At 43.4% G+C, this 18748-nt stretch overlaps 2 protein-coding genes across 4 annotated transcripts in view; one reads left to right on the top strand and one right to left on the bottom strand.

Annotated features, from left to right (window-relative positions):
• The window catches only part of MGLL (monoglyceride lipase), a 243289-nt gene that overhangs the window by 88764 nt on the left and 135777 nt on the right, over positions 1-18748 (bottom strand). The gene's annotated exons all lie outside the window — the stretch shown is intronic.
• The window catches only part of ABTB1 (ankyrin repeat and BTB domain containing 1), a 41558-nt gene that overhangs the window by 6464 nt on the left and 16346 nt on the right, over positions 1-18748 (top strand). Inside the window, exons 3-8 of the mRNA XM_075005273.1 lie at positions 1709-1764; positions 5526-5670; positions 8029-8188; positions 9304-9349; positions 10605-10721; positions 18628-18743. Coding sequence (XP_074861374.1) covers positions 1709-1764; positions 5526-5670; positions 8029-8188; positions 9304-9349; positions 10605-10721; positions 18628-18743 — 640 coding nt within the window. The remainder of the gene's footprint in view (positions 1-1708; positions 1765-5525; positions 5671-8028; positions 8189-9303; positions 9350-10604; positions 10722-18627; positions 18744-18748) is intronic.

The raw sequence follows: 18748 nt of genomic DNA, 5'->3' as shown, positions 1-18748 counted from the left end.
AAGCCAGACAATGGGTTTCTGCCTCCATGTCTGGAGTGAGGCATGGTGACTGATTTAGATGTGTACGGGAACTCTGCGCAACAGTGTGGGACAGGCAGTGAAGAATTCCATGTCCCCTATTGAAGTCTGGTGAGAGATCTGTGCACATAATATGCTGGATTCAGAGTGCCTTGAGACATCTGCAATGCAGTTTAAAGACTGAATATCTTCCAGAAGGCCTATACAAAAATTAATCAGAAGAAATTGAGGAGGTGGTGGGTTTGAGAACCAGAAGTGTGTGTCATACGATCTCAATTAGTTCTCAGGCAGTAATGTAATAAACATGAGTTCCTGAAAGTTTACAATCCAAATAGGCAACATATAGATAAAGGAAAGGAGATGGAATGCAATAAGAATGCACGTAAATTGAGGCTACTCATATGTCTTGTTCCACATGGCCGTTTCTACACAGGCCACTTCCTTTGGAAGTGGCATGTTAATAGATGGTGTGAAAGATGCTGATGAGATGCAGATGCAAATTCCCCGCACCTCATTGGCATAACGTCACACGATTTGGAGTCCGGAAGACCGTTCTTGAGGACTCCAAAATGCCCTGTAGAAGCGCGGCTCCAGGGGGGGCTTCCAGAAGGACTTCCTTCTGGAGGGGCCTCCGGAAGAAGGACTTCCTTCTGGAAGCCCCCTCTGGAGCCGCGCTTCTACAGGGCGTTTTGGAGTCCTCAAGAACGGTCTTCCGGACTCCAAATCGTGTGACGTTATGCCAATGAGGCGCGGGGAATTTGCTTCCGCTCCTCATTAGCATCTTTCGCTCCGTGTTGGAAGTGGCCTGTGTAGAAACGGCCTAACAGATTAGAACTATTTTTGGAATGTGTGGTCTGATGGTAATTGGGAATTAGGAGTTAAGACTTAGTTGAATTTTCAGCTCTGTTACTAACTTACTATATGACTTAGGGTAAGTCACTTCCTCTCTCTCTGCTTTCCTGATGGAAAAGTCCACTAGAATTTAATAGGGATCAAGCCACAGACAGGGTTCTAAAATTACCATAAGATCAGTAGAACTGCATACTAACTGAGATCTCCTCAGTATCTTTTTGATAGTTCAAAACACCTATAGAAAGTTTCTCATGTATTTCATTCTATAAGACTTTTCTCTAAGGGCTAGTTCTAAATGTCTGTAAAATAAGAATAATACCTACTACATTGAAGGATTATAGGCTTAGTTGATGTTTAGAGTGCAGTTTGAGGTCTTCGGGTGAAAAGCACAAGGCGAGCATAAAACAGTTGGGTTATGGAAAGATATTAAAAGGAAAAATAAATCCATGCTAAAAGGAGATTGGGGACATTAGTTTACTGTACATCTGATATACAGGGTTGAGCCTACAGCATTCTGAGTGTGCAATAATGAATATGCCTGCTGAAGAAGTAGGAGTGTGCATATGTATTTACGGCAGTGGGGTATGGAATTGCTGGATCAAGTTTGGCAGCCTCCAGGCATTATAAGGGGGTCCGAATCAGGGTTTGTACTGGGAGGTCCTCAGGCAGGCAGAGAGAACTTGAGTGCGCTGGGAAGAAAACCTGTCTGGCCTGTTGTAAGGAGAGGGTCCCTTGAGTCATTCCAGAGCAATATCCTTAGGCTCTAAGAGAGTACCATTATTTAGCTCCAAAAGGTTTCATTTGTATTTCTGATTCTCTGTTTCTTGTTCATTAACAGATACTATGCTTGTCTCTGTGGACACGAGGAGCTTGTACGCTATCTTCTAGCCAGTGGTAAGAGAGGGTCTAGAGATCATGCTGTTCTCTTTGAGTATCTGCCCCATTTCTAGCTTTCCATTTATCATTTGCTGCTGATGTGTGTAGAACCCTATATTCCTTGAACTGTTGCCTGCGGAGCTACTTCATAATATAATCAAGCCTCTGATTAAAAAACGCTGACCTAGTCAGGTTGAACTTGCCAATGTCCCCTTTACAGACCACTTATCTCTTGGGCTTCCTACGAGGAAGATTCCCTCCTCCCTTTCGGTTGGTATGTTAATAAGCTCCCCCCATGAACTGATGAGTTGGAGGCTCTAATGAGGACTGTGTACGTTTACAGCAGACTTTGCAGGAGTGTAGTGCTGTTATGATGTCAGAACTGGACCTCAGTCAGTCAATCGCTTGCGTGAACTTTCCCTCCTCTTCCTTTGTGGGCTTTCACGCTTTTTTTTTTTTTTTTTTTTTTTTTTTTTTTGAGTCTTGCTCTATATAAGTACAAAAAGGTGTAAAGCTATATGAAGCCTGCGTCCCAAGTAAGGGGAGAAATTTGTAGGGATAGGTTGCAGACCAAGTTGGATGAACAAGCATCTTGAGCAGAAAGAGAGAGCAGAAAGCCTACAAGGAATGGAAGATGGGAGGGGTCAGCAAGGAAAATTGTCTCCTGGAGGCTAAGAAGTATAGGGCTAAAGTGAGACTGTCAAAAACCATTCAGAGTTTGACTTTGAAAAGGGACTTAAAACCAATAGTAAAAGGTTTTGTAAGTAGGAATAAGATAAAGGAAGTGGAACCATTAAGCATTGTGGATGAGGCAGAGGTGGAGATTAAAGATTATCTATGTCTGATCCAATATCAAAACAAATAGTTTACCTCAGTTTTAGGGATGCTAATGGAGAGCTTAAGGGTTGTGGCCCAGTGGCTAATGGACAAGAGGGTATGGAGGCAGAAATTGCCACATATGAGGCAGAAGTCAAATTCAGACAACTTAATGGGGCTAAATCAGGGGGCTTGGATAATCTCCGTTCAAGAATATTAAAGGAGCTGGCACGTGCACTGTATACTCGGATTGTGCCATGTAACTGGAGATTTGTTAATAAAGTTTCTGTTTTTAAGAAAGGAGCAAAATGTGATACAGGAAACGAGAGGCCTATTAGTTTGACCTCAGTCGTACATAAGGTCTCAGAACAAATTTTGAAAGAGGAAAGTATTCAGGGACATAGAGTTGAATGGTAATTGGGATAAAATACCACATGGTTTTACAAAAGGTAGATTGTGTCAGACCAACCTGATTTTCCTTGAAGATAACTGATTTTTCTTTTTAGACAAAAGATGCAGTAGATTTAATCTGGAATTACCTGGATTTCAGTAAGGCTTTGATACCGTTTATATGGGAAATTATTAATCTCCACTTTCTCCAATGTGACTAATATGAGAATTAAAAGGTGGAAAGGAATGGAATAAACGGGTATAATGGGTCAAAAGTGAACTGTCAGGCTGGAGGGAGGTTACCAATAGAGTTCCCAAGATGACCAATTAACATTTTTGTTAATAACTTTGGAACAAAAAGTGAAAGTATATGAATAAAATTCGCAGGTGACGCTAAGTTGGGAGGTATTACCAATACGAAGGATGGCTGGATGACCGTATAAAATGGAGTGATAGAAATGAGATGAAATGTAGTAGTGCAAAGTGCCAGGTCATGCTTTTAGGGACTAATAACAAGAATTTCTTCTGTAAGCTGCTCAGTTAGACATATCGGAGGAGGAGAAAGACCTGAGTGCTTTGGTTATCACTGGATGACTGAGCCGTCAATCTGATGTGACCATGGAAAAAGCTAACGCAATCCTAGGATTCATCAGGTGACACATTTCCAGTAGAACCAGGGCAGTATTAGTACCATTGTACAAGACCATTATTACCATTATATATTACACCTCATCTGGAATACTGTGTGAAATTCTGGTCTCTCCTGCTTCAGAAAGATGTATTTGGCTTGGAGCACAGCTACTAGGATGATCAGCCAAATGGAAAACCTACTTTATGAGGGGAGACTCAAAATAGTTTGGCTTCTTAACCTAAACTAAATCTAACTAAAGAGAGGCTGAGGGGAGATATGTTTCACCTTTATAAACGCATCAGAAGGATAAACACCAACAGAGGGAGAGGAGTTCCTTAGGTTAAGCATCAATGTGAACACAAGAACATATGGCTATACGCTGGCCATCAACAAGTTTAGGCTTGAAATTAGATGAACGTTTCTAACCCTCTGAAAAGTGTCCTGGAAGAGCCTTCCAATGGGGGCAGTAGGGGTAAAAAACCTAACCAGTTTCAAGACTGAGGTGGATGAGTTTATGGAGGGGATGGTGTGAGGGGATTGCCTCTGATGGCAAGTGGCCCATCAATGACTGCCAGCAGCAAAAATTCCCAACTGCTAGAGATGGGACATTAGATAGGGTGGCCTCTGAGTTGCTATACAGGCTTCTTTCCCAGGCATCTGCCTCATGGGTCTTGCCCGCATGCTCAGGATTTGGGTTTGGGAAGGAATCTTACCCGGGATCAGGTTGTCAGAGACCCTTGGATTTTTTTGCCTTCCTCCGCAACACGGGTTGCAGATCACTTGCAGGTTTAAACTCGTGCAAATGGTGAATTCTCTTCAACTTGGAAGTCTTTAAACTATGATTTGAGGCCTTCAGCCACAGGTTAGCAGTCTAGTTCAGGAACGCTTGTGGTTCCCTGGTCTGCAATGTGTAGAAGGTCAGGCTAAATGATCGCGGTGTTCCCTTCTGATCTTAAAGTCTAAGGTTTGTCTTCACTACTGGGAAGATTGACTGCAGCAGAGTCAATCTTCGGGAGTTTGATTTATCATGTCTCATAGGGATGCACGAAATCAAACTCACATGGTGCCTCCACTGGTGATAGTATTCGTGCTCCTCATGAGGACTAAGAGTAGTGGACAGGAGCATTTGCTACCATTGACTTCTGGCAGTGGAGATGGTACAGCAGCATGAATTACGGTACATTGACTCCAGCTATGTAAGTAATGTAGCTGCAGTTGTGTTTCTTAATTCAGCCTTCCTCTTTAGTGTAGACCTGGCCTTAGTCTAACTGCAAAAACTTCTGTTAAAAACAGACTGAAATACATTAACAAACAAACCTTGAAAAGTCCTGCTTTCTGTGCCAGAGTGAGTGACTCTCCGTTCAGTTCCAAGGCACCAGTGACATCCCTGCTTCTGGCGGACAAACCAGGGCACTTGCAATTCAAGGTCTTAGGGAGATGATTTGTCATTATTGCTGTATTTAACACACTTAAACCACGAATGAATTTCTCTCTGGGGATCTAATAGATCTGTTATACGTCTCTTATTCAGTAAAACATTTGCAGTTCACCTTTATACAGGGCCCGTTGTTTTCTGTACAAAGCAGAAAATTGGTCTTTAAGAATCCTGTGGCTAATAGCATCATTCATACAGTATTTCTTCCTTTTTGAATGCTACTGCAGTTATGCCAGGGCTGAGACCCAGACCCTCCTGTCACAGAAGATTAAAGAAACATACCCTGGCTTGTTCATGAAGTAGTGGTATTGATGGGAGGTCGGACTTGGCATTCAGATGAGTGGAGGGCCTAATTTTGGCAGTTGAATTCTAGTACTGTGTGGGAGGGTGATTCTCATAAATCATACCATCAGCCATAGGACAATTCCCTTATTTAGTGAGGGAGCCATCTTTAATAGCGGTGTGCTATGTCTATCTTGCAGTGTTACACCTGTTGCCATTTTGCAGGTGCAAAATGCGAAGCAAACACTTTTGATGGGGAACGTTGTTTGTATGGTGCTTTGAGTGATGCTATCCGACGCATGTTGAAGGAATACAAGCAGATCACGGCAAAGTGCATGAAGAGAGATTATTACGATGTCTTCTTACAACGGTAAGGTGATGGGACAGCACATCAGCGCATTTCAGAACCCCGGCAGGGATGTCAGCTAGGCTATCTGAATCTGCCATTTGCAGATTGATTGGAAACCTGCCTTATTCCATACATGCTTTTACATATTTTGCCAAATTAGGCAAAGCATTGAATGTACCCTGACTGATCATTCACCACATGTACCTGGGCACGTCTGTCAGCTTGTGTACATGCACAGATGCAGGTTCAGTGGAATGTTGAGAGCATGTAGTAAAAGCTTGGAAAGTACAGCATACACTTTCGAACCCTTGACTGCAAAATCAAAATGTGTTTTCATCAGATTTCCAGGAAGCACACCTGTGAACTAGCATCAACATGTTAGACGAGTTTAAATTTCACCTCTAAGTCCCGACATGAAGGTCAATATTTTCACTAGTGAGCAGTGATTATATGTGCCTTATTTTGAGGGTGCCCAACTAACAGCCTCTTAATTAAGCCTGATTTTTCAAAGAGAAAGTGCTAAGCACTTCCTGAAAATCTGGCTTCTTTCAGATGTTTCCAGTTGGGCTTCCAAAGATCAGGATTCATGTCTGAAAATCTTGGCCTAAATTTTCAAACAAACACAAAAAATGGAAGATTGTTTTATTATGGTAAATGTGTGGGATTTTTTTTATGTTAAAAGTGATAGAATTTTCTTTCCTCACAGTGATCAGTCTTCTAAAATTATAGCTTTTGGGCTGAGAGGAAACATGGGGAAAACTCCAGCTTTAGAGATAAGAGAAGGTTCTAAGCACCTGTAAAAAGTCCTGATAGAATGGAAATGCTTGAGACCTGTCTATACAAATGCTTAGTTCATGACAAGCTGGGGTGTAAGTTTTTCCCACTGTAGTATGCTCTACACTAAGGCTATATTTGCACTGTGGTGCTAGGTGTGTTGTTCCCAGCTCCCTTAGTATGCTGTCACCAAGGAAGTGTGCTAAAAATAATAGCCTAGCTGGAGTAGCCTGGGGAGCAGTTAAACAGGCAAGCTGTGCAGAGTACATATCTGAGGGGTTCAGGGGGGTTATTACTCTGTGTGACGCTGCTCGCCACTCTCTGCAGTACTGCAGATATGCTTCTATTTTTAGTGTGCTAGATCATGTGACAGCACAAGTATGTTTTTACAGACAAGGAATCATCCCTTCCCCAACTTCTCCAGTTCATACTGTGGATGTAGCCTACGTGTCTGCATGGACGGTTCCCTAGTGTGCTTGTACTCCCATTTCTCTAAATACAAAAAAGCTTAGGGAATGCATCATCCTGAGGTATGGTGCACAGGCTTCTCATCACAAGCTTGGGATGGTCAAATTTTGGGGGAATGGGCAATCCACAAGTGGACCACAGATCCCAAACAGCTGATAAGGTATTCATTCTGCACTGTTGTGTTCACTATATGCCACGTACTTTACAGAACATAAAAAGAATGTGTAAGAATCTTAAAAATCTTTTAATGGGTGTATATTATATTACTTTACTTACCCTAAATCCAGTTACACAGACCTCAAAGGAGCCATAAATATGTCTAAAAGTGATCTAAAATAAATTTTAATAGACTTAAAAAAATCATGATTTTGAAGTGTGTACGTTCCAATTCTGGAAACAAAGGAGTCCCATTGGGAGGTAAGAATTTCCCCTAATAGTTTCCATTTTTAAACCTGCAGGGAAAACAGAAAAAATAGCTTGCTGGTTTTTGCAAAAAAAACGACTCTCTACCAGTTAAGCAGAATTTTGAAAAGTTAATTTAAACATCTCAGATGTTGCATTGTTGAGCTAATTTGCCAGAACCAGGGTGAGACTGCTGTGGTCCATGTCCAGGTAAAGTTAAAATTGTAACGAACTGCAGTAATGATGAAAAGTGAATTCATTCATCATTTCTGAACCTCTTATTTCTACTTAGATGAAATATCAGTGGGAACAATGTTGAGAAGCACTTAAATGTTGTGCTAAGGGCCATATAAACTAACACCCTGGTATTCGGCGTAGCGGACAGTTTGAATAGGAGAGGCAGACCCCCACAGAGCATGAGTAGATGGTATAATAGATTGGTGCAGAGCTAGTCTACAGAAACTAAGCCACTCCACACTGGACAGGGAAAGATGGAAAGGAATAATGAGAGAGGCATCAGACACCAACAGGTGCTGAGCCCACAGTTGATGATGATGATAAGTATTGAAGAAAGACAGCAGCACTCTTGGTTTGATAATGGCTCCTTAAAGAACAAGATGTTCACAAGTTGCCTTTTTCCCAGAGGGTGCAGGCTTCCCTCCCTTCCCTCACTTTCCTCTGTATTCTCGTTCTACAAAGCCAACTTCGTTTCCTGTCTTTGTTTTTCCCTTCCAGGCTTCTGGAACAGGGTTACCAAAGTGACATTGTCTTCATTGTCCATGGAAAATCATTCTGTGCCCACCGCTGCATCCTTAGTGCTCGCAGCGTTTACTTCGCAGAAACGTTTGAGACCAAGTGGAAAGGGAAGAACATGATAGCATTAAAGCACCCACTGGTGAGGATAACCACGCTTCAGGGTCTGCCCCCCCGCCAATCTTAGATATTTTCTGTCTAAGGAAAATGAGGTTGAAAAGGAAGTTTCAGGGGTAATTTCCATAGTTGACACCTTTCGTAAGCCTGAACAGTTCCAGAACAGAGGATATGGACACTAAGGACAAAAATGGCTTCTTACTCTGATATATTAAAAGCTGTAGGCTATTAGATTCTTCTCATTTTGCCTCTGTTGTTGTTTTAACTTCAACTCAGGCTCATAGTAAAACAGATGTTAACATTGGCCAGCTGTTTGGTGACATTTATTTGAAATGAGTTGACCCTTTGTTGAACTTCCAGTAGACAGGTGGGCCACACCACAGAAATCACCACTATAATTGGCATTGTCTCTGACTGGTTGCCTCAGCAGAGAGGCTAAAGGACTAAACAGGCTATAGGTGAATTTTACTTGTCCGCTACTAACAGTCTCCAGCATATTTTTCTGTGGTTTGGCTGTCTGTTGCAAACCTCAGATGCTCTTCTACTGCAAACATCCTTCCTGTTTCTCAGGACACCCCTAATTTTCATCATCTTCCATCCTTCCTGCTCTTTAGGTTGTAACTTGAGTTTGTCTAACTTGGAGAGCTGGAAGTGGTGGGGAAATCAATGGATGGCTTTTTGTGATAGTGCTTCTGCTGTAGTTGCCTTCTTCAGTGTGAACTGCAATATTGCTTTTACCTGCCAGCTTTGTAGGCATAGATTTCTGTGCTTTTTCCCTGCAAGGAAACTCATTCTCTGATGTGTAACATGAGGGGAGGGTGGGTAAACTGAAAAGTTAGTGCATTTACAGATCTGTGCAAACTGGGTAGAATGGGAACACTAGTTATGTGAGGGAGCAGGAGACTGGTGTGTATACTCAAAATGATATTACTGCACTAGTTGGAGTTTTCATGAAGGAGGCATTCTTTCTTACCTCCCGTGCATTCTAGAGTCCCTTTCTTGAATATAACCCCCGACCTTTACCTTAGTGTGTAGTGTACTAGCAATTTAGTTAAGTCGTATATATCTGTATTGATGCTTCAGGCTCCTTGGATAAATGTGTGTGCTTAATATAGGTGACCTTTTCATGTCTTATTTTAGATCAACCCAGCAGCCTTTGGCTCCCTCTTGCAGTATCTTTATACAGGTATGTTGCTACTGCTTGACTTGTGCATCTGTCCGTGTTGGATTGCAGTAGTCAGCACCTCTTTGTCTTGGCACTGTTTGGGTGGCAGAGGCTTCTAAACAAGTTTGTCTGGGTGGGAGGGTAACCGTGGCTTAGACACAATTTCTGTCATCTGGCAGATATGAGGAGTATGAGCAATTCCATGCTGTTGTTGAAAGCTGGTTGATAATACATATTCCTACCTCTTGCCAATTGTGGTTCTTCCAGTGACTGGGGAGTCAATAAAAATCAACTTTGAGTGGAAAGATGTGGGAAATGTACCTTCTCTAGGATAATTAAAATACTTCTGCCATCTAAGCCCGTGATCTCCTAAGCTGAGCAGTGACTGTACTTCCTGTGTCCAGTGGCTTGTGAGCATTTCAGGACTTAGCAGCCCTGTTTCAGACTGCTGAGTGATTTGACTACGTGTTATTGTCATTCATTCCCAGCAGAAGTTGTTTTTAAACATACAGTCACTGTTAATCAAGTGTTCCATATTAGAAAATGCAAATGCAATATACCCTCATACCAGACGGTGGTGCACTAAGTTAACATTTCTCTTACAGTACACTTAAAAAGTTTACTGAATCATTAGGAAAAGTGGGTTTTTGCTCATGAAAGGTTGTGCCTAAATAAAACTTTAAGGTGCTAGGAGATTCCTTGTTGTTTTAGCCATCAGAGTTTCTTCACCAGAAAACCATAGCTACTTAGAGTTAGCTTTCCTTAGTGCATTCTCCGAAACGCTTTTTAGTAAATTTGGTATTCCTGAAAGTTGCTGGATTGACAGCCCTTGAAACCAAAGTTCTTTCTCAGACCAAACCAAGATGGTAGTAGCAGTACAAGCTTCCACTCACTGTCTCTGAAGAACAGAGATGAGGGGCAGTGAAATTTTGTCTCTAAGAGCCACTCAGTCTTTGACCTCTTTGCTGAGACTGCCAACTGGGGGTCCAGCTGCGGTGTAGGCAACTGAGGACCTGCGTGATCCAGTCACCAAATTTAATTCAGCCAGTCAGCAGTCAACAAAGTAATTCTCATTGTTGTAATGACCCACACGTATGTGAGCTACACTCAAATCAGTGATCCGGAAGAGAGAGTGCATAGCTTATTAGCAGTCCTTCACAGTCCATCCATTCCCTTATCTGTAGACCAGCTGTTTTATTATGCCTAAATAAGTAAATGGTGACTGATGTGAGGGCAAGGAACTGGTTGAAAGGATTTTGGTGTTTCTCTTTGCCAGGTCGTCTAGATATTGATGTAGAATATGTGAATGATTGCAAGAGACTGGCCAAGCAATGTCGGCTCCAGGATCTCATTGAGGATTTGGAGACCAAGTGTAAAAAGGTGTATGAATTTGGTGAGCTCCTCCTTAATGGCTGGTTCTCTTCATTATGTTTGGTTTTCTTTTTGACTTGGGAGGGGAGATCGTGACATGGGACGTTCCACCAGTGGGGCACCTGGCAGTCAGACTGATGTGGGGGACAATACCAAGTAGTTCTGTGCACAGCTGTTAGCAGAATAGGTCTTTCACGTGGAGTCTCCTTGTGGTGCAATTTCTGTAATATTCCCTAACTGAACAGCAAACGGGACCATCATAGTAGTGGGGAACATGGCTTCAAGTCTTATTAAGGACTTAAGCAACCCTAGTAGAGTACGGAGGAGCATGTACCAAAGTTACTGCAATCAGTGAACTAATGGGTTACAGTGGTGGTTCATGTGTTTTCTGCATGTTAGAAATGCCTGACTTAACACTGAAACAGTCAGGTAATTTAGATTTAGTATGTTTTGTGTGTGGAGACACACACACACACCATGGGAATAAAACATACAGACACACACACACACCAAGCATGCTTTACATGTGTTTTTTAAAATGTAAACAATTGTGTGGTTTTTGAACACTTTCCTGGAGTGTTCATGATCCAAACACAACAGCACTGGGCCATTGCATAAGGACCAGCCAGTGGAAGACTAGTGTTCTACCAGCATAAAAATAGCAAAGTACAGTAAACCCTTGAGTTACATGGGGGTTGCGTTCTTGCAACCCCTGCGTAACTCAAATTTTCATGCAAGTCAGGCGTGGAGGAGAGGGAACCAGGCTGCTGCCTGGTTCCCAGCTCACCTGGGCTTACAGGAGCAGGGAAACTGACCAGCCCACTAGGGCTGGTCAGTTTCCTGGCTCGCAGAGTGTGAGGAAGCCAGGAACCAGGGGGCAGCCTGGTTCCCCCCTCCCTGCTGCTTGCAGGACCCGGGAAACTGACCAGCTCATGCCTGGTCAGTTTCCTAGTTCTCCTCAGCATAAGGCTGCTGGGAACCAGGCTGCTGGTTGGTTCCCAGCTCCCCTCCACTTGCAGGACTGGGGAAACTGAACAGCTGCACCACTGGGGTAAGGCAGGGAGAAGGGGTCTTCCTCCTGCCTTCCTCCAGCGGCGCAGCTGTCAGGCTTACAGCCCCACGTCTGGGAGCAGGCAGGGGGAAGGGGCTTTAAGCTTGCCTAGCTGCCCAAAGCTGTGGGCATCTAGGAAGCTAAAAGCCTTCCCCCTGCCTTCATCCAGCCATGTGGCTGTCAGGCTGACAGCTGTGTGGCTGGGGGAAGGCAGGGAGAAGGGGCCACAAAACAGTTTCAAGTTGTGTTTGTGTTAAAGTGAGTTACATGCAACTTAAAGCCATGTATTTCAAGGGTTTATTGTATGATAAATTTAGAAAACCAAACTGCTTTCAGTTCAATGAGTTAATTGGTAAAGAAACTTGTAGTTGTAAATCATGCCGTGTCTGAGTCTCCTTCATTTATACTCTATTGTAAATCATTTGGCTTAGTGGAATTATTTCTGATGTGAGAGCAGACTCTGGCTTGTAGTTTCAATGTGGTTGTGTCCTTTCCCTAAGGTGAGATGGTTGTAGTTGGAGTGACAGTCCTCCCATAGTGCAAAGTTAGCTATATCACAGATCTTGCATTTTTTTCTGTTTATATATGGGTGTGCATACAAAAATATTTAAACGCATGAAGAAAAAATTGTTCTGCTGCTTGTAACGAGTGGCAGAAGTTTAAACTATATATACCAACTGTAGCCTTTATATACCAACTATAGGCCAATACACTGAGAGAAAAAAAATACCTCCATATATATCTCATGGAACTGGAAGGGACCTTGAGAGGTCATCGAGTCCAGTCCCTTGCACACTCAGCAGGACCAATAACCATCCTTGACAGATTTTTTTTTTTTTTTAAATAAAATCTATTTGTCCCAAATTCCTAAATGGCCTTCTCAAGGAATGAACTTGCAACGTGGGTTTACAAGGCCAATGCTCAAACCAGTCAGGCAGCCAGATAGCAAAAATTTTGTTATGAGTTACAGCATCCTATAGTATCAAGGTGTTTTGCTGAGTCACGGGATGACAGGTTTATGGTGGTGCAGTTGATTGGTGTGATGACCATACTTCTCCAAAAACACAGGTTATATGTAATCTATTTGTTAGGCTGCAAATTAAATAAGGTTAAGGTAGTTTATATATATATTCTGAAACCATCATGCACTTTGGCACGATTGGCAGCCTCTGTGCATGAGGTCCAGGAAAGAAATAAAACAATATTGCAAGTAGCATTAAAGCTTTGGGGCCCAAGTATAGGAGAGCAAGAGACGAATTGCTTCAGCAGAAGTAATTTGAATAGGAGTTGCTTTAAAGTTCTGTCCGTGTCCTGGTGTGAGCGTCCTGTATGGCACTGGGCAAATCACTTTAACTTCTGCGTTTCCCTCTGTACAAAGGGGTGGTGGTGATGATGATTTTATTTCATGAGGGTCTTGTGTGACTTAGTCAATACTTGCAAGACATTGATATAAGTGATTGAGTGATGTGTTAGTGACAGAGCAGGACTGAGGTGAATTGACAGTGTTATGGCTGGTAACATTAAAGGTTTACATGTCAAGTGAGATATGTTGTACGTGAACCAGGGAAACAAGTGTTAGAATCCCCAAGAAAGTATTGTAGAACTTAAGGGGCAGGAAAGACCTGTTGAGTCATAAGATGTCCTTTACTTGCCAAAACGTTGTTCCTTATTGTATATTAGAAATTTCTGCTCGTACTTCTAGGAAATAAGCATCTGACTCAGGCCTGAGTATCTTGTGTATTTGCATTGGGTTGGGATCCAGTGTCAGTAACCCTGGTGCAAAAATAGATCCAATGTATTTTATTTAAGGAGCAATAATGCACACTGTAGCCAGTGCTGTTCCAGAGAGTAATTGCATGGATGACTCTCCTGTCTAGTCTCGTTATCTAAGTCGAGTCTGTATATCTAAAGCATCTGGTATCTTGATGCTATGGAAAGAGTATCAAAAGTAAACATGCAGACTCCTACACAGGCACACACAATTGGTTTGAGGTCTTCCATTATACCTAAGGCAGGCAGACTAGCATCTGCCATGCTGAGTGTAATTACTTCCATGCTTCCACTTTTGGTGTGCTCTGGATATGACCACAAAAACCTGTTAACCTATTGGGAAGAATTCAGTCAGAATTTGTCCAGATTAAGACCTAATCCTTGCTATGGAACTGGAGGCATTGTTTAAAAAAAGTTCAGAAACATTTTCTGTATGTTGCAAAGCACATGATTTCAGGCCAGGATTTGTGAACGCCTGTTTTCAAACTTGAGGTCTTTGCTCTAATGTTCCAGTGGCAGTGCTTATGGACAGCACTATAAAAATGTATGTGTAGTGCAGATGTCCTTGTATTGCATGATCTTGGAAAGGTTTCTTTTCAACCCAGCAAACCAGTGGCGTATTATTATAAAATAAAAAGAATTGTAAGAAAGTTGAGAATAAAGACAGATTATAAAGCAGTTAGTGATGTTCTGTACTGTGCAGCAACCTCAGAAGAGGGTTTAATGGCTAAACAGTCTATTCCCTCCAGGCACTGCAGGACTAATCACTATGGTGTTTGCCAATGCTTTGTCCTATCTTTTTTTAAACACTTTAGTATTGTCTCCTGAGACCATTCTGCTGCTTTAAGAGATGCTCCCAAATATTCTGATCTACTTTTCTTTGGTTCACTTCATACCTGTTACACCTCCTTAGATGATTGTTGTCCCTCCTGGATGCTTATACCTGCCAGGTGTATGCAAGATGTTAGCATGCTTTCATGTTCTTCTTTAGCTGAGCTGCACATGGGTTTGCTTTGTTTAATCTTCCTTTCTGGATAAGTCACTCCAGCTCCTTTTATTATTTGTACTGCTCTTTTTTGAATTCTCTGCATTTCTTGCATTTCACAAACATCAGATGAGGGACCCTCTTGCTTGCTGCTGCCAACGATTTTGGTTTTGTTTTTTCATTGTCTCTTTAATCCATTTTGAAAGAAAAAAACCTGAAATATGCAGTGTGTGAATTGATTTGTAGGTACAGCACTGTCACCCAAGCCCCAGTGTTTCTGGTGTGAACATCATGAGAGATTCTTTCAGGTCCCTATGAAAGTGCCTAGATATGCTGAAGAACCTAGGGTGTGAATACTTAGCATTGAATCTGCCATGTTTCATGTGATGTGGGATGAGTCTTATGTGCAAGTGAAAGATTTCTTGGTCTCATCTGTCTTCCTCTCTAGATTTTCTTAGTGTGCCCTTTGGTATGGTATATGAATTCCTCAGTTAAACAAAGCTTCAAATAGAATCTCTGTTGAACCTTTTAATCTCTTTGGTGTTCCCATATGTGTTTTGGGTGGGATAGGTAGGTAGATTCACACAAAATACAAGTTTAAAGCAATTACATACTCAACTTCTGCTTTAAACTATCACAAGGCTCTTTCCAACCTTATCTCCAATAGGGTAAAAAGCAAGAACATGCTCTAACAAACTTTTTTTATCCTAGTTTAGACAAGAGCTCTGTGTCACTCAAGGGTTAATGGGTGGAAAATGCTTTGAAAAGCCTCTAATGAAAGGCACCCTTAGATGTGATGATTATCATCAAGCAGTCACAGCAACCTGTCTTCCACAGATGGGTAGAAATCTAGTCTGTGTCTTCTCTGCAGCGTTAACATGGGTGTTCGGTGCTTGTGTCTATCACCTGAGTCTGCCTAGGTTGGGTGTAAGAAGCCAAAGTGTGAGGCTATTCCAGAGGTACTGTGTCATCACTGGTGCTGCACTTATCCATGTGTGATATTAGGACTTCTGGGGACTTAGTTGATGTTTTTTTCATGTGGCAAGAAGAGGTGCTGCTCTGATTCTCTGCTGGCAAATTGTGGAACTGTCTGTCTATGCACACCTGTCTGGGGGAATTGTGGGAAGGCACTTGAGAACTGTTAGCACTCTAATGATTTTTGCCTCCATTACTCCCTTCAAAATGGGCAAACTACCACCCTGTATAGAAGTGCCTCTCAGGTTTTAGTCTGCAGCCCCAGACAATCCAGCACAGTCTGAAAGCACCACTGAATCTGGGTGAAAGGATTTCGTGTGTGGACAACAGAGGGATTAGGAGAAACACCTGAGTGAGAGCCTAAATTAACTCTGCCATGAAGATATGCTTTAAAGGGTCAGGGATAGTTTTCTCAGTTGCATCTGTAGATCTGTGGTTCTGGGGAACTCTGGTCTGACAGCTTTGTCAGTTTGGCGTGGGTCAATGCCAAACTTATCCAGCCCCACTAGTAAGGTTGCTTGTTTTCTGAAGGCAATTCTAATTAGAATTTATGTAGCTCATTCTCCAGTGCACCTCTCTGGATATCGGTTATAGCACCAATAAGGTCTTTGGTGGATTGGGTTTTTATGCACCCCAGTGTTTCCCGTAACCATTTGGGACATTCAGCCAGTTCAGGTGTCATGGCGGCCCATCTTGATGGGTGTAGTACTTTCTTGGGAGTGGGGGTGGAGGATTCATGTTGTGGCACATCTCGGTGTCATTTCGCCCACCACCTGGTAGAGTCATCTGATAAGCCCATATTATGATGAGCAAAATGTCAGGAAAAATGAGGTCTCATGGTGATGTGATTCACCTGAGAAGAGAGGGTTTTAATGCAGTGAATCATTCCTGTAAAAAATCCTTTGTAACACCCAGCACAATGCAGTTTAACTCTTTAATCACTGATTGTTAACTTTTCTTTCACTATGTTTGCATTGGGATCCATAAGATTTCATTGCAGCAACTTTCATCTTCCCGACTGCACTTTGCTTTACAAGATTTCCCTGCTAAGAGGCTCAAAAACTTTGGCCAAGTGCAATCTAATTTGGACTTGAGGCAGCAAGTGAAGTTTGTAAATGGACACAGAGAGGAAAGACAAAGCTGACAATAAGATTTCACAGTAGTTACTGCTGAGGGCATTCTGCACCCAGAAATAAAAATTGTGGGTCAAAAATTTGAAAATCCTGCACATAATATTTTAAAATTCTGCACGTTTTATTTGCCAGTAAATGCAGAGGCTTCAGCATGGCAGTGGGGAGCACAGGCCACTGGCTGTAGGAGGGTGAGAGATCACCCTGTAACACCCACCCCCAGGGTTATAGACTCAGTGGTGAGGCTGCACCCCTTCCTGACACAGCACAAGGCCTGAGCCTACCTGGGGCCCTGCCCCTCTGTGCCAGGTGCACCAGTTGTGGCTCAACTAGATAGGATCCAAGTGTGAAGGGACTCAGTGTTGGAGATCCAGGTGTGGGACTTGGGAGTTCTGGGTGAGACAGTTTGAGTGCAGGGAGCACAGTGTGTGGTCTAGGAGCGTGGGAAAATCTGAATGCACAGAGCCCTGTTGGAGGGGTTCCAAGTGCAGAGTCCTTGGAACTCTCTGCAGGGGCTTCCAGATGAAGATATAGGGGTTCAGCAGAGGGGTCTGGATGCTGGAGGAGTGGAAGCTTGCTGGAGTGGGAGTGCAGCTCGATAGGGGTGTGGGGCTCATCAGGGTGGGGGGTTGAGTGCAAGGAGCTCAGTGAGGGATGAAGTGGGTGCAGGGGTGGGGCCCACAAGCAGGGGGTTGGTTGCACAGGGGTCCAGATGCAGGGGTTGATATTCAGTGGAAGGGGGTTCATGTATGGGGGCTTGTGCAAGTACTGGGTGATGCTTCACTAGGTATGTTGGGTGAATGAGGGAGCAGCTCCCTGTACAGTGACTCTGCCCCCCAAAGATCTAAGTCTTTAAAGGTTATTAATCCTCCCCAGGTAATTAAATCATAGCAGTACTACTAACACCTGATCCAGGAGACTCGGGGCATAATAGCAGGAAAAGCATAAGCCAGACTTAGGCTTTCAGGGACAATGTAGATCAGTCGTGGGCAACCTGCAGCCCATTGGGCCTGCATCTGTGGCCCATGGACCTCTGGCTGCCTCCCACGCCCTTGTTGTGGACTAGGGCACAGGAGCCTCACACTTCCTAAGTCTCCACCTCCCTCCCAGGTGATTTGTGGCACTTTGAAAGTGCTGGTTCAGGCTCCGGTCCCACTCTTCTTCTCCCCCCAGCTGGAATGCCGTGAATCAGCTGTTTGTGGCATTCCAGCTCTGGGAGGAAGGAGGAGAATCAGGTGATTCTTGGCTCTGAAAGTGCTGGGAGGAAGGGGAGAAGCAGGTAAGTGTGGGGTTCTGATGCATGAGAGGTGCCTGGGGGTGGGAAGCACGTGGGAACCATGGGGCAGCAGGTGGAACACCTGCATGTTACTGCAACCCACTGAGGTGGAGGACCACTCATTCAGTCCACCCATTAATCCTGGTTACCCATCTCTGATATAGATGGTGTTTGGTCCTGCCGTGAGTGCAGGGGGCTGGACTTAATGACCTCTCGCAGTCCCTTCCAGTTCTACTGTTCTATGACTTCACTCTAAATACATAGCCAGTGGATTCACCAGTGGCTGGACGTAAGAGTGAAAGCATGTTTGTAGTTCACTAGGCTTCACCCTCCTTGTTCAACAGGAATATATCTTAAGTTATTACTGTGTCATCTAGGATTGACTCCAGTGGGAAGGAAGCAGCCCCATAAGGCACTGTAATGACGGGTAGCAGACAGAAGAAGAGAACAGGCTCATGGTTGCTCCCTTTCCTCGCCATGGTCTCTATAACTGATCTGGAGTTGAGGGGTGAGTGGAGATGTAAGAGGGGAAATGGTGGAATCTAGGTCCTCTGTTTCCCTTGCACTGCTAGCAGGTGCATGTGTCTCTCTCTTGGAAGGCACACTTTTAGATTTCAGTGGAAACTCAAAATCAGCCAAAACAAACATTCCCCAAAGATCATTTTGAATATGAGGGAAAGGTTTTAGATGTAGTTTTTTGTAGGGATCTATATTTTTTGGTTTTTGTTTTCCTTTTTCCAGTCTCTTCCAAGCCAGGGACCTGTGTGAAAGTGCTGACGATTGAGCCCCCAGGTAACTACCGGCTGCAGGAGGATCTGGCTCTACTCGCAGACTGCGCCCTGCCAGCTGAACTGCGGGTAGG

The sequence above is a fragment of the Carettochelys insculpta genome, chromosome 11 (genome assembly GCF_033958435.1).
Source record: "Carettochelys insculpta isolate YL-2023 chromosome 11, ASM3395843v1, whole genome shotgun sequence".
NCBI lineage: Eukaryota > Metazoa > Chordata > Testudines > Carettochelyidae > Carettochelys > Carettochelys insculpta.
This window is presented reverse-complemented; position numbering and strand designations above follow the sequence as displayed.